The following is a 20,014-nucleotide window of genomic DNA, read 5'->3' on the forward strand; positions in this document are numbered from 1 at the left end:
TCGGCTACATGAGTTTTAAAATATCGGCATATCGGATATTGGCCAAAATCCCAATATCGTGCATCCCTAGTGCTAACCTCCACTTACATAATTCCATATATGGTTTTTTGTGAAATGTTCCTTCGTTCAGTCGAGGGTTGTATGGGTCAGCAGCCGCATCATGGTGTTATGAAAATTTAGTTAGTTTGAAAGCTACAGAAGTAAAACGCTGCTGCACATATATATTCTTAAACTACACTTAATTCCATATATTATTAAAAAACAAAACAAAAGAACAGCTAACATAGAAAAGAAAACATAACAGCCTGAGCTCCAGGATTTTAAATATAAGGCCCACATTTTTTTTTCATAACACATGATAAGCTAGCTTATTTACTGGCAAAGCATGCTGCTCACCTAGCTGCAGGAAACTCATGGTATGAAAAACGCAAAGAAGGCATTTTTAGATCAACACTGAGCACTAGTTTTTTTTTTTTTCAGTTGCTGGATCACTGCTTATGTTTACTGACTATGGAGTGAATTTAATTCCTTTAATGTTGGAAAAAAAAGTTTAAAGTAACTTTGCTGCTTTCTCAATTTTTCTTATAAATAAAAATTTCTTCTTGTTGGAGCTATTCTATTTAATTTAATCTTATCCTGTATTAACATTGTTTATTCTTTCTATTATCTTTATTAGACTCTGGGGGAAAGTATTCCTCTGCAGGTGCCAGGAACCGAGTGTTTTTCATGTGTAGAACTCAAGGTCACTGCCTGCATGAAGAAATATATGCTATCACCGTATCACGCTGCTACTTACTACCAACAAATTCCTTCAGTTTTGGCGTGACCTATTGTAACTAGGGACTCCCTTTTTCCAATAAAGAGATAAGTGAAATAATATATAAGTTAAAAAAAGCAGTTCAAAAGAATTCCATTTGGAAAACTCAATCTGAGAAATAGGAAAGTAGTACATTTGAAAATATTAAATCTGTGAAAATACGCTGGAAAAGATTTTTGGAAAAGTAAAATAAAGAAAAATTAAAATAAGATCTGGGGGAAAAAGGTCGTTTTTCGGAATTTTATTTCTGGATTGCATGATATAAAAATTTTAGTTTATGCATTTTTTTTTTTCCATTTAGAAAAAAAAAACATTTGCTTGCACTAATAATGAATAAAATTCTCTCCGTACTGTTGCCGATATTGTGGTTGGAAAAATTCAACATAATAATGGAAAAGAATTTCTTAAATGTACCAAATAGCACGGTTGAAAATGCTTAAATGATTCCATGCATTCGTGAGATAACTGTGGTTTGTTTATACAACCGCTTATAACTGTGAAGATCCATTTTAACAAGCATGGGCTGAAGACGAAAAATTATTTATTTAGGGCACATTATTTTTCAAATATATCAGTTGTGTGTTCACTGCAAAATGTTAAGGTTTTTCTTATTGAGCATTTTTTCCCCATCTTTAAATTCTTTTATAGATTTTTATAAAGGTTTTACAATGATTAATTCATGACCCACGAAAATGCTTATTTTGATGAATAACTGCACAATGTGTTTATCCTTATTGCACTGAATGCATTACAAGAACTGCCAGGACTGCAGTTAAGGAAAAAAGGGAATTGAGGAGGAAGGACTAGTCGTTATCCGGTGTCCTAGTTTACTGTGATTTATAAACAACTTGTTGAATACTGCCTAATTACATAGTAATAGCAGCATCCACTAATTCAGTCCCATAAGTTCATGTTATCCAGATATAACTGTTTAAGAAAAACTGCAAAAAAACACTGTTGCTTATTTCCTAGTTTAGCTGATTCCCATCACACAACTTTTCATCATTAGTTTTTCTACATAAAACAATAATTTCAGTGAACTAATTTTTAAAAAATTCAAAGTTTGATGTTTACAGTAATTCTTGAAAAAGATCAAAATCACCTTTCCTTGGAAAACTGGAAAATCCTCCCTTTCTTTGTGGTTTAAAGCAAATATAAAGAGATATTTCACAGAAATGTTCACGTGCATATTCAAAATCTTAATTTGGCCAAATATAACATTTTAAGTCATCTAAAATGTTATATAACTCATGAACATCAAATAATTAACTATTAGTTCAAATAATTACAGAGTACTAACAGAACACGTTTATAAAGAATGTAAACCACTATAAACGTTCAGAAGTGTCCTAAACTTAAAAAATATGGTAACATTTAACATGTTTTACTGATCTACCGCCTTACTTTGTTAAACGCGGGCTTGCTTTGCTATTAGCCTGCTATGCTAACGTTAGCATCAGACACATCAGGGAGGCTAGCTTACCTTCAGCTTAAAGTGAATCAGAGATATGTCATATCTTTGGGCGGAGAAAGAGTAAAAAAAAAAAAGATTGGGCGCTGCTGGTTGAGGGCACAGTAAAAACTTGCTCCACTTGCCGGCGTTAGACACGAACAGGTAGTAGTTTGGTTAGCCCTCAATCCCGGATAACAAGGGAGGAGGAAAAAAAAAAACGTTTTTTCTTCTACGACACGAATCCGGTGGGTGTTGTTGGTTGTAGCGCCCCCTGTCTGTTCTCCTTCTTCTTGAAATTTTTTGTGGCGGTTGGCAAAAACGTCAGGTGAGAATTACCGCCACCAACAGGTGAGGAGGGTGGACCACATGGCAAAAAAGTATATCCTATTATACAATTTGATCTGTTTCAAAATCTCAAATATAACCTGATATCCTCTGCTTCCTGTTTCCTTTTGCAGTAAATAAACAAATTTCATTTTCATATTACTAAATTTCCTAATTAAGTTGTTTCTCTGAATCAAATACTTCCTACAACTCAGAATAACATGTTCCACTCTCTCATCTTCCCCACAGTCACATTTCCCTGTCTGATGATTCCCTATTAAAAAGTTGTAAAATAATTATCTCTTCTCTCCTGCTCCTTTCTGTTCTTCCCATTTGTCCACTTCTCTTTTGGATTTTATAGAACCACCTTCCTTTCTTTTCTTCTTCCCATAACTTTTGCCACCTCTCTTTTGTTTTTTGTTTAATTATAACCTTTATTTCTGTTATACTAAAACTAACATTAATATCTATCCTTATCTTAGTCCCCTGCCTGTTGGAAAACGCCCTCATTAATCACATTGACAGCTTTGACAGCTCCTTAAATTTGGCCCTTTAAAACATATTTACATGATCATGTGGAAATTAAGCGGTAATAAATCCACTGAAAAACACAATAGTTACACCAATAGTTAAACAGATATATCTGGATGTAATTCAAAAATCTTGAATAGAGCTCCTTACTACTTTAAATTAAAAATCTTTTGAACAAATAACGCATGAAATTAGACCAAGAAACAGTTGTTTATATTATATTTATAGCATTGGTTCTACGTGTGTTATGTACTGTTTATCTGGTCAAGAAGTGGTTTCATATGTATGCCTATAATTACCCAAATAGCCTGCTTTTACATCCACGCTGTTAAAAACATTTTTGCCTATAATGGGCTGTTTTGATCTTTTAAATAAAATTCAATAAAATCGTAATTAAGCTTTTTAGTCTTTAATTGCAACAGCTAAATGCCCTCACTGCAGGACAATAGAGTATTACTATTTTACTCCCTTGGAAAAGCAGCATTGCATTTTGCAGCTTGGCCAAAACATTCTGTACAAACCAATATATATATAGAGGTTGATGAGTGCCAGAATAAAATAATTTATACAATTGCTATTTAAATAAAAAAAAAAAGGAATACAACTGGGGATAAATGTGGAATTTAATAAATAAATGTAATATTAAATATATGGGTATCGAGTAAATAGTGATTTTATTGTAAGAAGTGAATAGAATAATTTCATGATTTAATTAATTTACCTAGGCTGAAACACACCTTGAATTTATTTAAACCATCAAGCGTTCATCAAAGTCAAGGAGACGGGACTAGGGAAATTCTGTCATCTGATTGTTTGCCAGGCTTCTCACAAAGTAATGAGAGAACTTTCTTAAACAAATATTAACAATGAAAAAAGGGGAAATAACTCTAAACGGGGTGTTGGAATTAATTTACAGGACATTAGGAGAGCAAGTTTAGCCTGTATCCCGAGTTTGGTTGGAAACATATCTAATAAACTTATGAGAGAACTTACAGTGGTCCAGTTTATCACCCAATATGCTGTAAATAAATTGCAAAGTGTTTTAGAAAATTATATTTACTACTTTTTTTTTAAGGATGCAAGACAGATTAATTGCAGGCTTTACCAAAAGAAATGTGAATTGATTTATTAAATCCGGAACTAATTAAATTAAGTTTTTAAACAAAATCAATATATTTCATTCTGGCAAAGATAATTAATATGTTCATTAAATAAATTCTGCAATTACTTCCAGTTTTAATAAATAAATGACAAATAATGATGTATATCGACACCCTCCAGTTAACATATTTGCTGTGTACATGGGTGCAGGTAACTGCATAATGGATTTCTAACTGTCCAAATATGAATTTTAGGTATGGTTGTCCTCTGAATGGGTTGTGCCATCTGATCTGAGGGTTTGTGGGGCTCCTCCCTGGTTATTATCCTTTATGCCACTTCAAATTTAACTGTTGGAAATGAAATCAAATTCTTTTAAATCTTAAGGCATACATTTTTTGGTTTTTTATGGATTTTATAGCTTTCTGCATGTATTTATACTTAATTACATCCTAGTACAGGCAATGTTTAGTACGTTCACTAAAAAGAATGTTTAACATTTAGATTTTTGTGTTATGTATAAATAACACTTTATCTATCTATCTATATCTATATATATATATATATATATATACAAAAAAAAACAAAAGTGCACCAGCTGCAGTATGTCGCTTCATAGTAATTTACCAAGCTTTGTTGTATACTTTACTCTAAAAGTATACAACATATGGCAGAAAGGGAATTATTCCATGAACAACTTCGTTTACTACCCTTTCATAAAGTTGAGCAATAAAAACATTTTCTTAAAATGGGGTTTAGGTTCATCATTAAAGTTTAGGTGTGACTGTAGCTCAAATTTAAATGAAGTACACAAATCTTTTCAGAACCATCTTTATTACTGCTCTACACATTTAAGGATACAAAACTTGATAGAGAAGCCAAATTTCTCACTTCAAATGCTAATTTACATTGATAAAACCCTGTAGGGGTAACATGAAGTTCTAGGGTCAAGCTTCTATTAATTATTATAGTGCACTGACAACTGCATATCATGTATTTAACCCCCCCTCTGCAAAAAAAAAAAAAAAAAAAAAAAAAAAAAAAAATTTTTTTTGAGAAAACATTTTTTTCAACCTCAAATAAAAACGTTATAACTCAAAAAGTTACAATCAAGACACTGAACACACTTGTCTGTTTATCAACACCAAGAACAACAAGAAGCTACTTCACCAAACATGAGAAGAAAGTTCATTTACTTAAAGTCGTAGGGAAGCGGCTGTTCCAACCGTTGTTTCCAAATTCTCTCTGCCCGACTTTACACCGTTGATATACGATTGGCCGAATTTAGGTGTACAAGCTGACGTATAGCTAACTGGCCTGCATAAAATAACGAGAAAACCCCCCCACAGATTTTAAGACACGATTTTTTTTAAATAGAAATTTTCTAAATTTTGCTACATTTATATACATGTTTAAGCCAGAATGATTTACCATTTAAATATTATTTCCCTACGACTTTAATAGTAATGGAATTATTTACCGACTGAAAATACTACTGAATCTACGGGACTAACTTAAGAGATTAAAATGTACACTGACTAAGCTCATTTATTACAGCAGCAAGCTAAGATTAGTTTTAAAAGTCCTAACAGCTCCCAATTTGCACAGTCCCTTAGAATGCAAAGAACAATTTAAAAATCATGAAAGGAATATTGAACAATGGAGACATTTTAATGAGGAGCTTTAGTCCGTTAGACTTGGGTGGCATTCTGGGGCCAGCGGTTCAAGTGGTGTCGACTTCGGCTGTCCAATGAGGATGCGATGAATCCTCCTGCGGTGGTTCTTCAGTGATTTGAGGCTCCTGTACATTCCCTGACACACGTCGCAGCGGTACGAGTCAGACTGCTTGTGAATCAGTAGGTGTTTCTGGAGGCTGTCCATGGTGCCAAACCAGCGAAGACAAACAGGACAGCGGACAGGCTTGATGGCAGGTTTGCACGCGCCATTCCTCTGGTGGAACATGAGACTGATGCTGTTGGGGAAGTCCGAGTTACAGTGGGAACAGTGGAAGGTTTTGGGTGGATTTGTGAGGGGGGCTGTGGCCCGCACACCTTTGCAGCGATTCCAGGATATGTGCCTCCGAAGAGAACATCGTGTGGCAAAACTATTTCCGCATCTGGTGCATACGATCCGCTGCCCCTTTTTCACAGAGAGAGAGTGTAGGTGTTGGGACAGTTCTGGGCGTTGGAGTTTCTGCTGTGGTGGAAGCACTGACTGAGAAGGCTGTGGCTGCTGCAGTCGGAGTAAAAGAGGTTGGGATCGCTGTGGTTGCAGTCCCTTCGTCAGCCCCTGCTGAGGATGCATATGAACCTGCAGATGAACTTCATAGTCAGCCCAGGAATTAACGGTCTCTCCACAGGTTGGGCATGTGTACGATTCCTGTGCATGCTTTTGCAGATGCTCAAGGAGAAGCCTTGGGGATGTAAATCCGACCCCGCATTCACACGTCACCCTTCTCGGCAATACAGATGGTAGGGACATGATACCCCAGTTCTTGGCGCTGTCCTCCTCTTGGATTGGACCGTTGATGGGTGTATTACCTTGCATGCCCTGCAGCATGATCCCCCCACCCACCCCAGACATGGTTCGCTTTAGTTGACATCTTTTCCTATGAGTCATCATGTTGTCCTTGCGGTTAAAGGCCCTCCCGCAGACAAAGCAGGAAAACATGGGTTTCACATTACCGGTGTTTAGAGTCGTGGCACAGTTGGCTTGGGTCTGAGCTACAGTCCCAAACCCAGCTGGCCTGAACCCACACAGTCGCAGATGGCGTCTTAAAGTTGTGGCCTTACTGTAGGTTTTGTGACACCGCTGACAAGGGTAACGCCTCACACCATCATTGATGAAATAGGGCAGACTATGAGGAGCCATCTCTGCATGTTCAGCAGATCCACCCTGCCTGAGCTCTCCATCGTCAGCAGATTTGTCAGTGGAACTGATCAGCGGAAAATCATCATCTAAGGGCATTGTCCACTGTCCTTCATTGCCATTTTCCCCCTTTAGCTCTTCCATTTTCCAACTTTCATCAACTTCGTCAAGGGAAGCCAATGAGGGATCCTGACGCGAGTCGATCATGGAGGATTTTAAAGTAAATGGGGGAAACTGTTTTGCAGGAGGTGTCCAACCCATATGTGAAACTGAAGTCCCCTCGACCTTGATGTGAGCAGCAACCTCAGTTCCTACAGCAACACTCCTAAACCCGTCATTTGCCTCTTCAACTTTTGGGGTTTTGGCACCAAGATTTGGCCTGAGCGCAAACATTCTTTGAAACGGAGGATAGTTCTGCCTTGGGACGCCTGATGCTGGACCGTGACAGCGGTGTGTTTTAAGGTTCCACCTTCGTGCATAGCTGTTTTTGCATACTGGACAAAAGTAAACCTTTTTGGCATTGTTTAGACTATGAAATGGTACAATTTTGGGGGCAAATGGAGACTTGTTTTGAGGAGCCCTTGCTGGTCGAAAACTGTTGTTTCTCAAATGAGGACAAACATGATTGTCAGTAAAAGGTAATCGCCCAATAATGAGCTGTTTGCATCGGCGGCAGCATTTAATCCTTTCCTTTTTGTGCAGGAAATGATGCTCTGTCAATCTGTCTAAGTTTGGAAACACTTTACGGCAGCGGCCACACTGATATCTTCCGTAAAGACCTTTGAACGTCGGATCCATTAGCTTTTGCCGCGTCTCCAGAACCACAACAGGAGACAAAGTCTTAGTAAGAGAGACAACCCTCTTTCTACTCGACTCCAGAATTCTGCTGATGGGTGGAGCTTTTGTCTTTACACCTGGTTTAGTAAGCAGGCGCCGCAACTGGACAATAGAGAGATCATTAATCGCAGAAGGTTCAGATTTGGCTACTGGGGATATATCAACAGGAATATCTTCTTGCTTGGGAACTAAATTGTTTTCACTTTCAATCTCAGACACAGGGGTTGGCAAGCAGTTCTGGTAAGCAGACGCTAGCAGCTTCATGAGGTTGTTGTTTTTTTGCACATTTTCCACCTGTTCAGAGTCTGGAACAGAATCACCATCGTCCTCCAAATCCATGCCTTCACTCTCAGGCAGGGGCTCTTCTGTGGTACACATGCCCTCAATTGGTTTCACACTGACATCTTGAGGGGGTGTGCACTGGCCATGAGGAGGGGTTTCCATGGCAACACTGTCCTCCAAGGCCACCTCTCCTGAAAGCACATTTGATGTGGATAGCTCAGAGCCTGAGGGCTTGGAAGTGGAGGGGGAGCTGAGGTCTAAACCTGTCTGTATAACGGGGGCGAATGATGCCTGCTGGGTTGGAAAAACATCCTTACTTCCTGCTTTACCAGACATGGCAACATTATCAACCACAGGCTGCTGTAGCTGACCGATGTGTGAACGTTTATGCTCCAGCATGAGATGGAAGTCCAGAAACTCATCCCCACAGTCACAAATGTAAAAAGACGATGCAGGGCTCTCAGGCAGACGTGTTGGTGAACTGGGCTTTTCGGTGTTCGAGACCTCTTTTGCAAACTGGGTTTCCTGCAGGCCATCGTTATGCTGTGTCAGAGTGTGGGTAGAGCTTTTGGAGTCGGTATTTGCATGAGTGGCCTGATGTACGAGTAGAGAGGCCAATCCTGTGAAGGTTTCTGAACATGCCACACAGCGATACACCTTGGACGGTGAAGCATTTCCCTGCAACCCCAGCATTGTGGTTTTAAAATGTCACAACACCAACCCTGGGTCTTCTGGCCAGGCTCAGTGGATTCCTGTAAATCAGACACATACAAAGACTATTAAAGGTACAAACACAAACTAGAGCAAGCAAACTTTAGTAAAAAAAAAAAAAAAAAAAAAAAAAAGGCCTTTCCATAAATTACTAAATTACAGTTTAAATTCCTAGAAATGTTTCATATAGTTCCTGAAAAGGGTGGTGGTAAATTTAATTTGAGCCTCAAGTAAAATACGCAAGGATTTGACTGTTGTTAAGTTAAATAGTCACCCAAATAACTTTCATATTAACTGCAAACACCATAGTTTAGGTTTCAACAATCTGCCAACCTAAAATGCTGTCAATGTAAAATTGTATTCAATAATGTTAATGCAAAATGGATATTTTTAAAATCTGTACAACCAGTTAGTGCATTATCCTTACTTAAAAAAAAAAAAAATAATATCACACAGTCCTATAATCTATCTGCTTTGGCAGATTATCTGAATAAAACAATTCCTTCCACACCATACAGAGCATCTGAAGCACAAATGGATTCATACAATGTGACAGTTCTGCCAGCTTTTCTTCAACAGTTCCAACAGATTTTTTTATACACCAACTGCAATTATAGTCATACTTTCCACAAGAGTGAACCGGTTTAGTTAAACTGTATTATTCAATCAGACAATGACAACAATCAAGGCAAACCAGCAAAGGTATGATCTTGCTCAAACAGTGCCTAATGACATTACAAGCTTGCTGATCAACAGATTGAGTTTGCTCATGCTTTGCTCATGCTTTGATCATAAAGAAATATTATAACCAGTGCCGTTTTCGTCAACGATGACGACGATGTGCTTGTGCAGAAATGCATCTTTGCAAGTGCGTAGCTCTGAGTCTGCGCTTTATGCTCTACACCAGGGGTAACCAGTTAAAAATCAGCGGGGTCCGAATAAAGAAAAACAACAAATGAAGGTCCCGAGACATTTTTAATTATAATCTGTTACTTTTAACAGAATTTAACACTGAAAGAAAATGGTGTTTCTGCATCCATTTTATACATTGAATTTTAAAATAAAAAATAGTTTTTTTCCAAAATTAAAGTGTTTTTTTTAAGTAGAGAACAACAGTCATTGTTTGTTATACAGACAATTTCCTGATTCACATATTTTATAAAACACCTGAACTGACAGTTACTTTTTTTTCTCTCTCTTTTTTTATGGCATAATGACAGAAGTGGGTTTCAGGCTGCCCTGCAATGCTTTTAAAACTGGGTTTGATTAGCAACAAAGCCATTTTCGAGCACATATTAAGGTGCTAATTTTGAGCCTGGATCGGTATTTTTGATTATGTTCATGGTGGAGAATCTGCCTCACAGCAGTAGGTTGAGCCAAACAAACTTTAAATGTGCAGGTTCCTCTTTGAGCACACAATTTCACTTTTCTGTCACCCGTTCACCACGGTTTTTCCACTAGTCACTTTCTCTGCTCTCTTTTTCTCATTGTCTTCTTTCCCACCACCTGGCTTGCCACAGGTTTGCCTGCTGTGTCTAAAAGCAGCTTGCAGCAGCAACCCAGACTGAGATCATTGGCTAATTTGAATCATGTGTAGCATGGTCCCGGACGCTCTGGATGGCTTTACCGTAAAAACAGGAGTAGCAGCAGCACAACAACAACATGCGGTAACTTATAAATGTTTTCAATCAGGTTGGGTCCTGATTTGCCAGCAGGTGCGTCCGGATCCGGACCCTGGTCCGCTAATCCGTGACCTCTGCTGTTCACTAATGTTTCGCTCTCAGCATTATGGTTCCTGATCTTCCCATCGTTCCTGCTCTTGCTATTTAATAAACTATATGGCTGATCATCCTCTGCCAAGTGTAAAAAATCATTTTGTCTAACTATTAAGATTTTATTTCTTCCAGCTAACAAGAGGCAATATTGTTAAGTGATACTAAACATTCTCTAATTTCTACCAAAAGAAATCCCTAAATTATATCCAAAGAAATTATTTCATTGCATACTGTTTATTTTTGGATAAAGAGCGAGGTAAAAAGGTGTATAGATCTTTGAATATTTCCCCCTCCTTGTTCTCGTTGGATCTATTTAAATATTATGTAGATGTTTCCTTGTATTATTTCCTTTAAATATTTTAGTTAACATATTCATTCAGGTCTGGATTGCCATGGCTTTACAAGGAAATTAGGTAGGTGCTCTCTGTATGTTGGAATTTAAATCTACTTTGACCCCTGAGCACTGGTAAAAAAAAAAAAAGGGGTAAATTGAAGAAATAAAGCCAAAATTGCCAAAGTAGAAAGAGCAATGTTTTTGTTCTTTGCTTTTATGGAGCAATGAAGATTTTATTGATCTGTGTGTAATGCACAACTCATAGATCAGGAAGTGTTACTTTTGAACTGAAACCTTGTTTCTCTAAAACCATTCCTTTATTGTGCATTTTGTCAGCTTGTCTGCCTGCTATATTGACCAATATGATGTGTTGAACTAGATCTGCTATTTTCACAACTTTTGTTAGACACTTTATAAAGTAGGGCATTAATTCGTAAAAAAGTTTGAGTTCTATAAATCAAAGTTTTCTGCCAAACAGCAATGCTGAACGACACGGCAGCATTCTGTACCAAGAAATAGTATCTAGGCAAGAGCTGTTAGTGTGGTAAAGAATCCGGTTGTTATTCAAAATTGTAAAGGTTAACCTTTTTTTTTGGCATGTAAAAATTACTAAAACCTTTAGTTTTAGTCGAATAAAACTGAATAAAACTATCACATATAGTAATGACTAAAATGCGACTAAAGGCCAATTTATGCTTGTGACGCTTAGCCTCTGCAACAGTCAAATCTGTCTCTGCGTAAAGACGCCCCCCATGCAGAGGTTCTGCAACCGTTGCCACGCAACTCAAAAAAATCCTGACTACGCTTCAGACAGTTGCAAAACCATGCAGACTTCAAGCGGAAGTGCGCAGACAAAAAGCAGCTGTGATTGGGCCTTGGTATGCCTTTCCGGCTGTCTGTGTGGTCCTCCTGGGATTCGGTGCCGGGGCGCGGCATTTTTAAAAACCGAGGAACAAGAATGGTGAAAAGAATTTAACATTAAAACACTCCAAACCTGCCTTAAGTTGGAGGAGTTCATGGTTTGTACACGAAAAAGTGGAGAATGTAGCCGGAGATCTATAGATGGATCAGTGTAGTAATGCAGAACGGCATATGCTGAGCTAAAAGGCCAAGCGCTATAGCTTAGCTTCTTAGCTCAGCTAAAGGCCAAGCCCCCGTTATAGAATCAGGTTTAGACCTCAGCTCCCTAACCACTTCCATGCCCTCAGCTCTGAGGTATCCACATTCCTACATTCACCAATGATATTTGTGTCATGACCAAAATAAAAAGCAGATAAAATGGGTTGGTTGGGCACCCCTTAAGGCGTGTTCATCACGTGATTATCATGTCATCCCTATCTAAAGGCATGTTCAGGAGCAACTAAACAGTGAACGATGCAAAGGACACACTTTGATTGCGTAATTGTTAATAACACGAAAGCTGCAGCTCAAGAACAGGTATGGTGATGCAGGAGGAATGCTACAAAGCAATATTTGAAGAAGTCTAAAAATCATAACTTCTGTCAATTTTCCTACCATTAAGAAATCTGGGGCTGGATGTGGTTGTGACCTGGTGCTCAGTAGCACAGCATCCAAGGTGTTTGATCTACCTCTCTAAAGCTGGAGAGCAGCTCCTGGAACAGGTGGTGGTACCAGCCAAACTGAGAGCTGATCTGACGCCGTTTTTCAGCTTTTATATTACATACAACATAAAGACTAACTCTCAGTGAGCTAAACAGACAAGAGGAACCAGAGTTATACCATATTCTATGCTCAACCATGTATGTTGACATATATAGGACACATAAGCTAATGCTGCACTGGTAAGCAGTACATCCTGCTCTGCTTGATGATGCATGAAAAAAAGATGGAAAAAAAACTGGGTTTGATGTGATTGCACCTTTGGAGATGTGAGGAGCTCAGGCATCTGGGTTTGGAGTAGACCTGCTTCTCCACCACATCAAGAAAAGCCAGTTTAGGCATCTATTTTGGATGCCTTTTGGATGGCTCAATCGGTAGGTATTCCAGACATGTCCAACAGGGAGGGGACAAATGGCCCACTGGAGAGACTAATGATTTAGACAAACTGCAGCTCTTCCACTGTTCCCATCTCCTATTCCTTCACATTTCACAGGGGCAACAGTAGAACAGAAGAACCCAATCATTGGTAGGAAAGGAATCCCAGACTGCTATGATGAATCCAGACAATCTTTAGCCCCTATAGATGTCATTATGCAATGTACATGCACATGGATGATGTTTGTCAAATTGGGACCTACAACCTTCTGAAAAGGACTACAAAAAACAATGTACCATGCAGCTGAAGCTCTACATTATTATATCCATAACATACAAAGGTGTCTAAATGTGCATGTGCCACAAAGATTACATGTCAGGAAACTGTATTTTTTCTAAACCCTGTGAGGTGGGCTATGTCTTTATGATCTGTCAGACAACTAATAATGAGCAACCGATTAGGTCTTTCATCTACCCGGGGAACATCTTGATGTTTTACTAGAAAAGCTGGAGGAGCCTTCTAGGCAGTTTATGTCAAGTCTGTCAACCCCTGAACCGGTCCAGAATAAGCACAAGAAAACAAGTACAAGTACCGGCACATCCTAAGCCTTATGGACAGCATTCACTGACGAATTGCAGCACCAAGGTACAGATCGATGCCACATTAATTGAACAGGATGTCACATAAGTTCAAATGTGAGTCAAGGTAGGGGAGCTAACACCTTTGGCAATATACTGTTTAATTTGCTTTGTATGTCAATTCATAATGACCACCATTTTTGAATATGGATGTTTATCTCAATATAGTTTTTTTTATTTATTTAAGAGACTAATAGTATATAATTCACCTTCTGATATATGACCGCTCAATCGAATTCAGCACAAATCACTATATTAAATGCACCAAAAGAGGAACTGAGGCATTTTTTGGATTGATTTAAGGAAAAGACCTCCACTTTCCTTAATGGCAGATTTAGAATAAAGTCTAAACATCTAACTTGAACATCAGGAGCTTCCCCTGTCATAAGGATCAGTAGTTCAGCAGTACTGAATTTGTGGGAGTCCACATTACTGGGAACATCTCCCAGTAAAGAAAGCTCTGAAGCGAAAACACTTCCTCAGGAGATTGAGGCAGGAGGAAATTCCCCTCCTCCACCCTCACCACAGCAGTCTTCTGACAAGCTGCTTCCCATCTTGGCAACAGAAACTGCAGGATACCTGACAGGAGGACTGCAACGATTGGTAAGGACACCTTAGAGAGTCATCCGGCCTTATCCCCTTTGGCGGAGACCATTTTCAGTGCAAGACACAATGAGCAAGCCTACTGCATCAATTCAGACCCAGACTACGCCTAAATCTCCTACCATCTGGAAGCAGATATCACTCGACTGAATCGACAACAGCTAGAATATGGAGAAAGCTTCATGCAACCTTAAATAAAGTTGCTAAAATAACATTTAAATAATGAAGACAAAGATTTAAAGACTACACTACTTGTCATTTTTCAATTTTATTATTCAATAAAGTAAGACCTTCTTTGATTTTATGGCAATTTCCCAACCTATTTAAAGCCACCAAAGCAAGTTGGTATGATACCATGCTTTTGTTTTTCCTTCATGATTCATTCTCATTGAAAATAAAAAAATTAAAAAGAAATCGCCTAAAACTTCTATGTTTTGCCTTGACGATGAATACATGTAGCTCCACCTTAAAGGTTTATTATACAAACACTTGATGAAAATAATAAATTATATCATTAAGGGTTTCTTTAAAAATTCTGGAGAAATGTAATCATGCCCTACAATCGTAGTTCATAGAAAATCTTCATGTTTTTCCTTAGTTTACTTATTAAGCTGCTTTAATGCATGGCATCAGAGCTCCAAAATTATATCAAACATATCAACATAGTAATTCAGATATGTGTAACATGAATATCACAAAGGACTTTTAGCAATGTTTCAACTGTTGGATAAAACATCCCAACACTATGGTGACTTAAAACCCATCAGCACTGATAGATGGAGGTGCCTTTATAACACACCTCTACCCACAAACTCAATAGGTAGCTGGAGTCGTTTAATTCTGTTGGTGTTTTAAACATAAATATACATGCACATTTACCCATATCGGCTTAGTCTTCCTTTTTTAAATATATTCTGTATGTTTTCATGCATCTGCACGCTTATTTTCTCTAGTTTTACTTTGCTGCTAATGCGCCTAAATTTCCTCATTCTGAGAGAATAAAGGGTGATTCTATTCTATAAACTTGGATTTTTGAGGCTAATGTTATATGTTGAACATTGTTGAGGCAGCAGGTGAGCACGTCATACAGAACAAAAATGACTTTTTCCAAAATAATTAGGGTCTGAGAGGGATAGTAGAAGACAGAAGAAGGAAAAACACAAAAATAGACACATTTTTATATTCATCAGCATAATTCCAATCCCAAAATGCCTCACAAGAATCTGATCTGAATATAAACCATAGTTGTCCACCAAAACAAAGGGCCACAACCATATGTATGAATCCCTAATATCTGTAATCAGAGGGTTGCTGATGGGAGCAATCACAGTATTTATTGATTAAAGGAAAGAGTGGTAGATTTGGAGCAACTTTGTAGTTTATATTTGAGAAGTATCTAAACATGCTTAAAAATGATCTGAAAAGGAGGAATAACAAAAAAAAAAAAAAAAAAAAAAAAAAGATTCTTATTTTATCATTACTCCTGGAGGAAGTCACTGCGATGCTGTGTTGGTTTTAAATATATAAAGAAAGGTAAAAAAAAAAAAAAGATTTTATATAATTCGTGTTGACAGACAGTTCTTTTAATGATATGAATTATTTTCAGATCAAGCAGAGAGAAGAAAGATTCTGGTATAGAAGAAATAGAAAACCACCATTTTAGATTTTCTGTAACAAAGACCTGTCGTCCAATTCTGAGTCTATACAGACAACAAACAATATTAAGTTAAAGTAGAAGTTTGAATGAGTCAGAAGATAAAGGAATCACAGGTTTATATCAAACGGGTAATCAAAGTATGGTTTTCTTTCTAACACTTGTTTTATAATTAAATGCAGAACAAAAATGTAGATAGTCAGGAACCTCTGGATATGCAAATCAATATTTTAGGGTTAACGAAACAGGACCCAGTTTGTAAAAGCTCTAACACAAACACAAAAAATGATTTTTTAAACTAAAAATTCCTACTTTATCGCTTAGCAAATGCATCACCTTCATTTCGTTTTGTATTTGGTAAACTACCAACTTAAGTTAACATATTTGCAAACAAAATTGCCCATACTGGGACAAATAAAAGCTACTGAACTGAACATATATTTGCTTTATTTTAGGTTGAATTACAAACAACTATCTCCATCTTTGAACCTACAGAACATATTTTCCTTTGTCTTTTAAATTATATTACTGATAAAAGAAATATATCTGCATGGTTTACACACATTACAGAACAATCTGTAATCACCCGTTGTAGAAAGACTAATCTGTGTCTCTGAGTGAAAGCCTGATCAGTGCATTGCTACAGAAATAAGCATGGAAAAGCTCAGACATAAAATAATAAAAGGGTATAAATGTTGGCCTAAATGTAAAGAATCACCTTTAAGCAATGAGTTGAGAACATGTAAACTATCCAAACATCTGAAGTTAAAGAAGCATTAAGGAGTTTTCTAATGATACTGCCACCTGTGGCCAAAAGACAAAACTGCAGCTCTCTTCTGCTCGTCCTATGTAATAGCTCAAACTTAACGTTTTTTTTTTACTTTTTCACCCTACGTTGAGTTGCCATTGGTATTGGAGTTGAGCTTGATGCTCAAAATCCATCTTTAACATCTTTGAAAATGGACGCGAATCTACAAAGAAGTACGGGAAAATTAATCCAAAGTAAATTAGGAGAAAACAGGCTACAGGTTTATAGATGCATCTGCACTGAGGTGTCAACCTGCTCATCAAAATGTATTTTAATTGTAAAGGGTAAAATAGAATAGTAATTTACAGATATGTTTCGGAAAAAATTTACAAAATGTCTCAAAGGGTTTATCTCTGAAACTAGTCTAGCAAATAACGATAAAACAAAACTGCTGGTTCTGAACAACTGAACGATATAGACGCCTGCCAGAGGAAGAATACATCTGCAAGTCATGTAAATCAGATGATGGTCATTAACCCTCTGCATAAAGTGCATCTTAACACTTAAATGACTTTCAATATATGGGTTAAGTAAAAAAAAGCAATCTTAAAACTAGATTAGCTCAATGATTTAACCAGAGTGCAGCCCAGATCTCAGTGTATATCTAAGGTGAAATACAATTCTAGAAAAGAAGCTAGTCCGGAAATTGTCTAGATGAGAAAGGAGGAATCTGATGGAGGACATTGTTTAATTGGAGAAATCAATATTTTTCACAATTACAGCTGTCAAAAAGGCCAAAGGAGATCCAAAAGTCACCAGATCTTTTATACTTCTTCTGTAAAACATGATTTTCTTTTAAATATTTTGGCAAAAAGTGAAACTGACTGCTAAGAGCATGAATATATTTTTTTATTTAGGGGTTCTACTAAGGATGTGTGAAGTCTTAAGATATGAAAAACTCTGCGGGATTAACAGAGCTAAGTAAAGTGAAATGATGCTGCTTCTACATCTGTCTAGACTGCTAGGAGAGCTGCATTCACTGTACCTCAAGGTGAGCAATTCAATTCTTTTTCTATTGCATTTTACTTTTCCTGTTAAGAACCAACACTTAACTGTTTTATCTTCACTCAATAATTTAAAGAAACAGTATATCATCTCATTTTTAAAATTTGCTTAATCTCTTATGATCTTTGAACAGAAAAGTTCAAAGTTGCAACAACTCCAACTATCCTTTTATCTTTTTACATTTACAAAAAGGATCATTAACAATTTGTAAGTTTAAACCTTGGTTTAAATCTGTGTGTTAGAACTTCAAGTAATGCATTATGGGAAATGAAAGGAAAATGAAACAATTTTCAAATAGAAATAAACCTTTAAAAATATGTCAATTTGCATTTAGCTTCACTGAACTAATAATTTGTAAAAGTGAAGTCTCCAAATCTGTTTTTTTATGATGGAATGGAGACATTATAAAGACTCATATTTATAATTTTATAACTAAATCCTGCATTAAACACCTACATAGCTTTATCTCTAAACAGACTGTTTGGTTACTTTTTAATTTGTTTATTAATATTCATGAACAACCTTTGTAGCTTTTAGTGAGATTATATCAAACAAACATAATTAACTTAAAAAGTAACTGTAAGGCATTTAACTCCATTAAATAATATGTAAATTACACCTTTAAGAATTTCATTTAAAACCCCATACATCATTGTTCTTCCACTTCACGGTTAGGGTACAATTATATGTTGGTTTGATAAATAAAACCCCAATATCTTGTCTTATTTAGACAGACATGAGCTAAGGGATAAAATGCTAGCAAAATAATACAAGTTATATGAAATTAACACATTTAGGATAAAAAAACAACAACTAAAAACCGATTTGAAGCCTGAAAGACGTCAAGCCCTTACAATAAAAGCGAATTTAGCTCAAATAGTATGCAAACATGCATATTTTATGATTTGTTGTTTATATATTTATGCTAGTTAAGCAGAAAAACAACAACACAGCGTGTTCGCATAACAAACAGTAGCAAGGTTAGCTAGCCAATGAAGGTAAAACCAAGGAGGACCAAGGTAAAAAAAAAAAAAAAAACGGGTTACCATGGGTACGTTTGAACCTACCGCTAAATATGAGTGCTAATATTATTGCTGGGTAGTCCAACTTTAAGTTTTAAGAGCTGCTTAAAAGCACCCAGTTAATCTGCGACGGTTGCTTCGGTTAGCATCTAGCCTTGCGCTAGGTTGTCCTCCAAGACCTGAAAGAGCAGGCTAAGCATGGAGAGGGCTGGCTGACCACATTCAGGCCTGAGAGGGACGACCAACCAGCGCCTATGGAGCAGCATGAGGCGACTAAACACCCGTTTGCAATCAAACATACTCACCAACTACTGCAGAAGGACTATTTTCTGTCGAAAACCCACTACAAAGGCGGCGAGGGAAGGGAGCAACTGGCTCGGCAGACATCTGTGCATGGAAAGCCAGGAGTCTCTGGGGAGGAACCGGGACTCTGGCTGCAGGGCTGTGAGCTGAACCGATGCTGGAAGATCACTGAGCCTGGAGCCCACGCTACGCTGCTCCTGCAGAGCATAAAAGGCGCGGATTGCTGCGCTCAGCGCATGCGCACTGGGCTGGGTTTGCGTCTGCGTTTGACAGGTCATGTGTGCAGGGGCGGTGATTGCATTTTACCACTAGAGGGCAAGGAGCAGACACAGAGCTCCCCCCCACCTACACTCACCAGCTGTGGTCCTCCTTTTTCATTCCCTTTCAGTAGATTCAGTTCTTAAAGGGAGAGATCAGGATTTTTAAGGCTCTAAGAATATGCACAAACAATATTTTCCATGGTAGATAAAATTGGTTTCTTCGTTTTTATTTTGGCTATAGATTAACTGGTTCAAAATGTAGCAAAGTAAAAGGCATATATGCCACATTAGAGTCTGGATTGTACTTCAAAAAATGCTGACATATTGCAGTAGAATTTATAAAAAAAAAAAAAAAAAAAAAAAAAAAGCTTTATAACCAGACTTTTTTTCCATCAGAGGTGGGTGGTTCGATCCTAGGATCGATACTATCGATACCAATGCTGGTACTGATATTGAACAATACTCGTTTAGCATGATCAATGCTTTTTACTCTCTCCTAACTGCAGCAGATTCCTCAGTCAACCTGTCTGTGTCACAGCGCTTTGCTGCTCCCCAGGCAGGCTCAGCCTGGCCCGCCCACTCAGCTCTCTCTCCACTCGACACAGATACCACTGTGCTGCTGCACCTCAGACTCAGAAAGAGAAATGAAACCAATGGCAAGCTCTATGGTTTTTAAAAAGCCAGTTACATGTAAA

General features: G+C 37.6%; 1 protein-coding gene across 3 annotated transcripts in view; it reads right to left on the reverse strand.

The window, feature by feature from the left end:
• The window catches only part of LOC107091651 (zinc finger protein 208-like), a 24,570-nt gene extending 5,298 nt beyond the window's left edge, over nucleotides 1-19,272 (reverse strand). The window contains exons 1-2 of one of the 3 annotated variants that reach the window (XM_015385702.1): nucleotides 19,062-19,272; nucleotides 5,039-8,962 (exon numbers count right to left, since the gene is read on the reverse strand). In XM_015385702.1, the coding sequence (XP_015241188.1) occupies nucleotides 5,907-8,903 (2,997 nt within the window). In that variant the 5' untranslated portion in view covers nucleotides 8,904-8,962; nucleotides 19,062-19,272 and the 3' untranslated portion in view covers nucleotides 5,039-5,906. Of the gene's footprint in view, nucleotides 1-2,300; nucleotides 2,487-5,038; nucleotides 8,963-19,061 lie in introns of those variants that run through there. The other 2 variants (XM_015385705.1, XM_015385704.1) reach the window with 2 other exon arrangements.
• Between the last annotated feature and the right edge of the window lie 742 nt (nucleotides 19,273-20,014).

The sequence above is a fragment of the Cyprinodon variegatus genome, unplaced genomic scaffold (genome assembly GCF_000732505.1).
Source record: "Cyprinodon variegatus isolate N-32 unplaced genomic scaffold, C_variegatus-1.0 Scaffold346, whole genome shotgun sequence".
Lineage (NCBI taxonomy): Eukaryota > Metazoa > Chordata > Actinopteri > Cyprinodontiformes > Cyprinodontidae > Cyprinodon > Cyprinodon variegatus.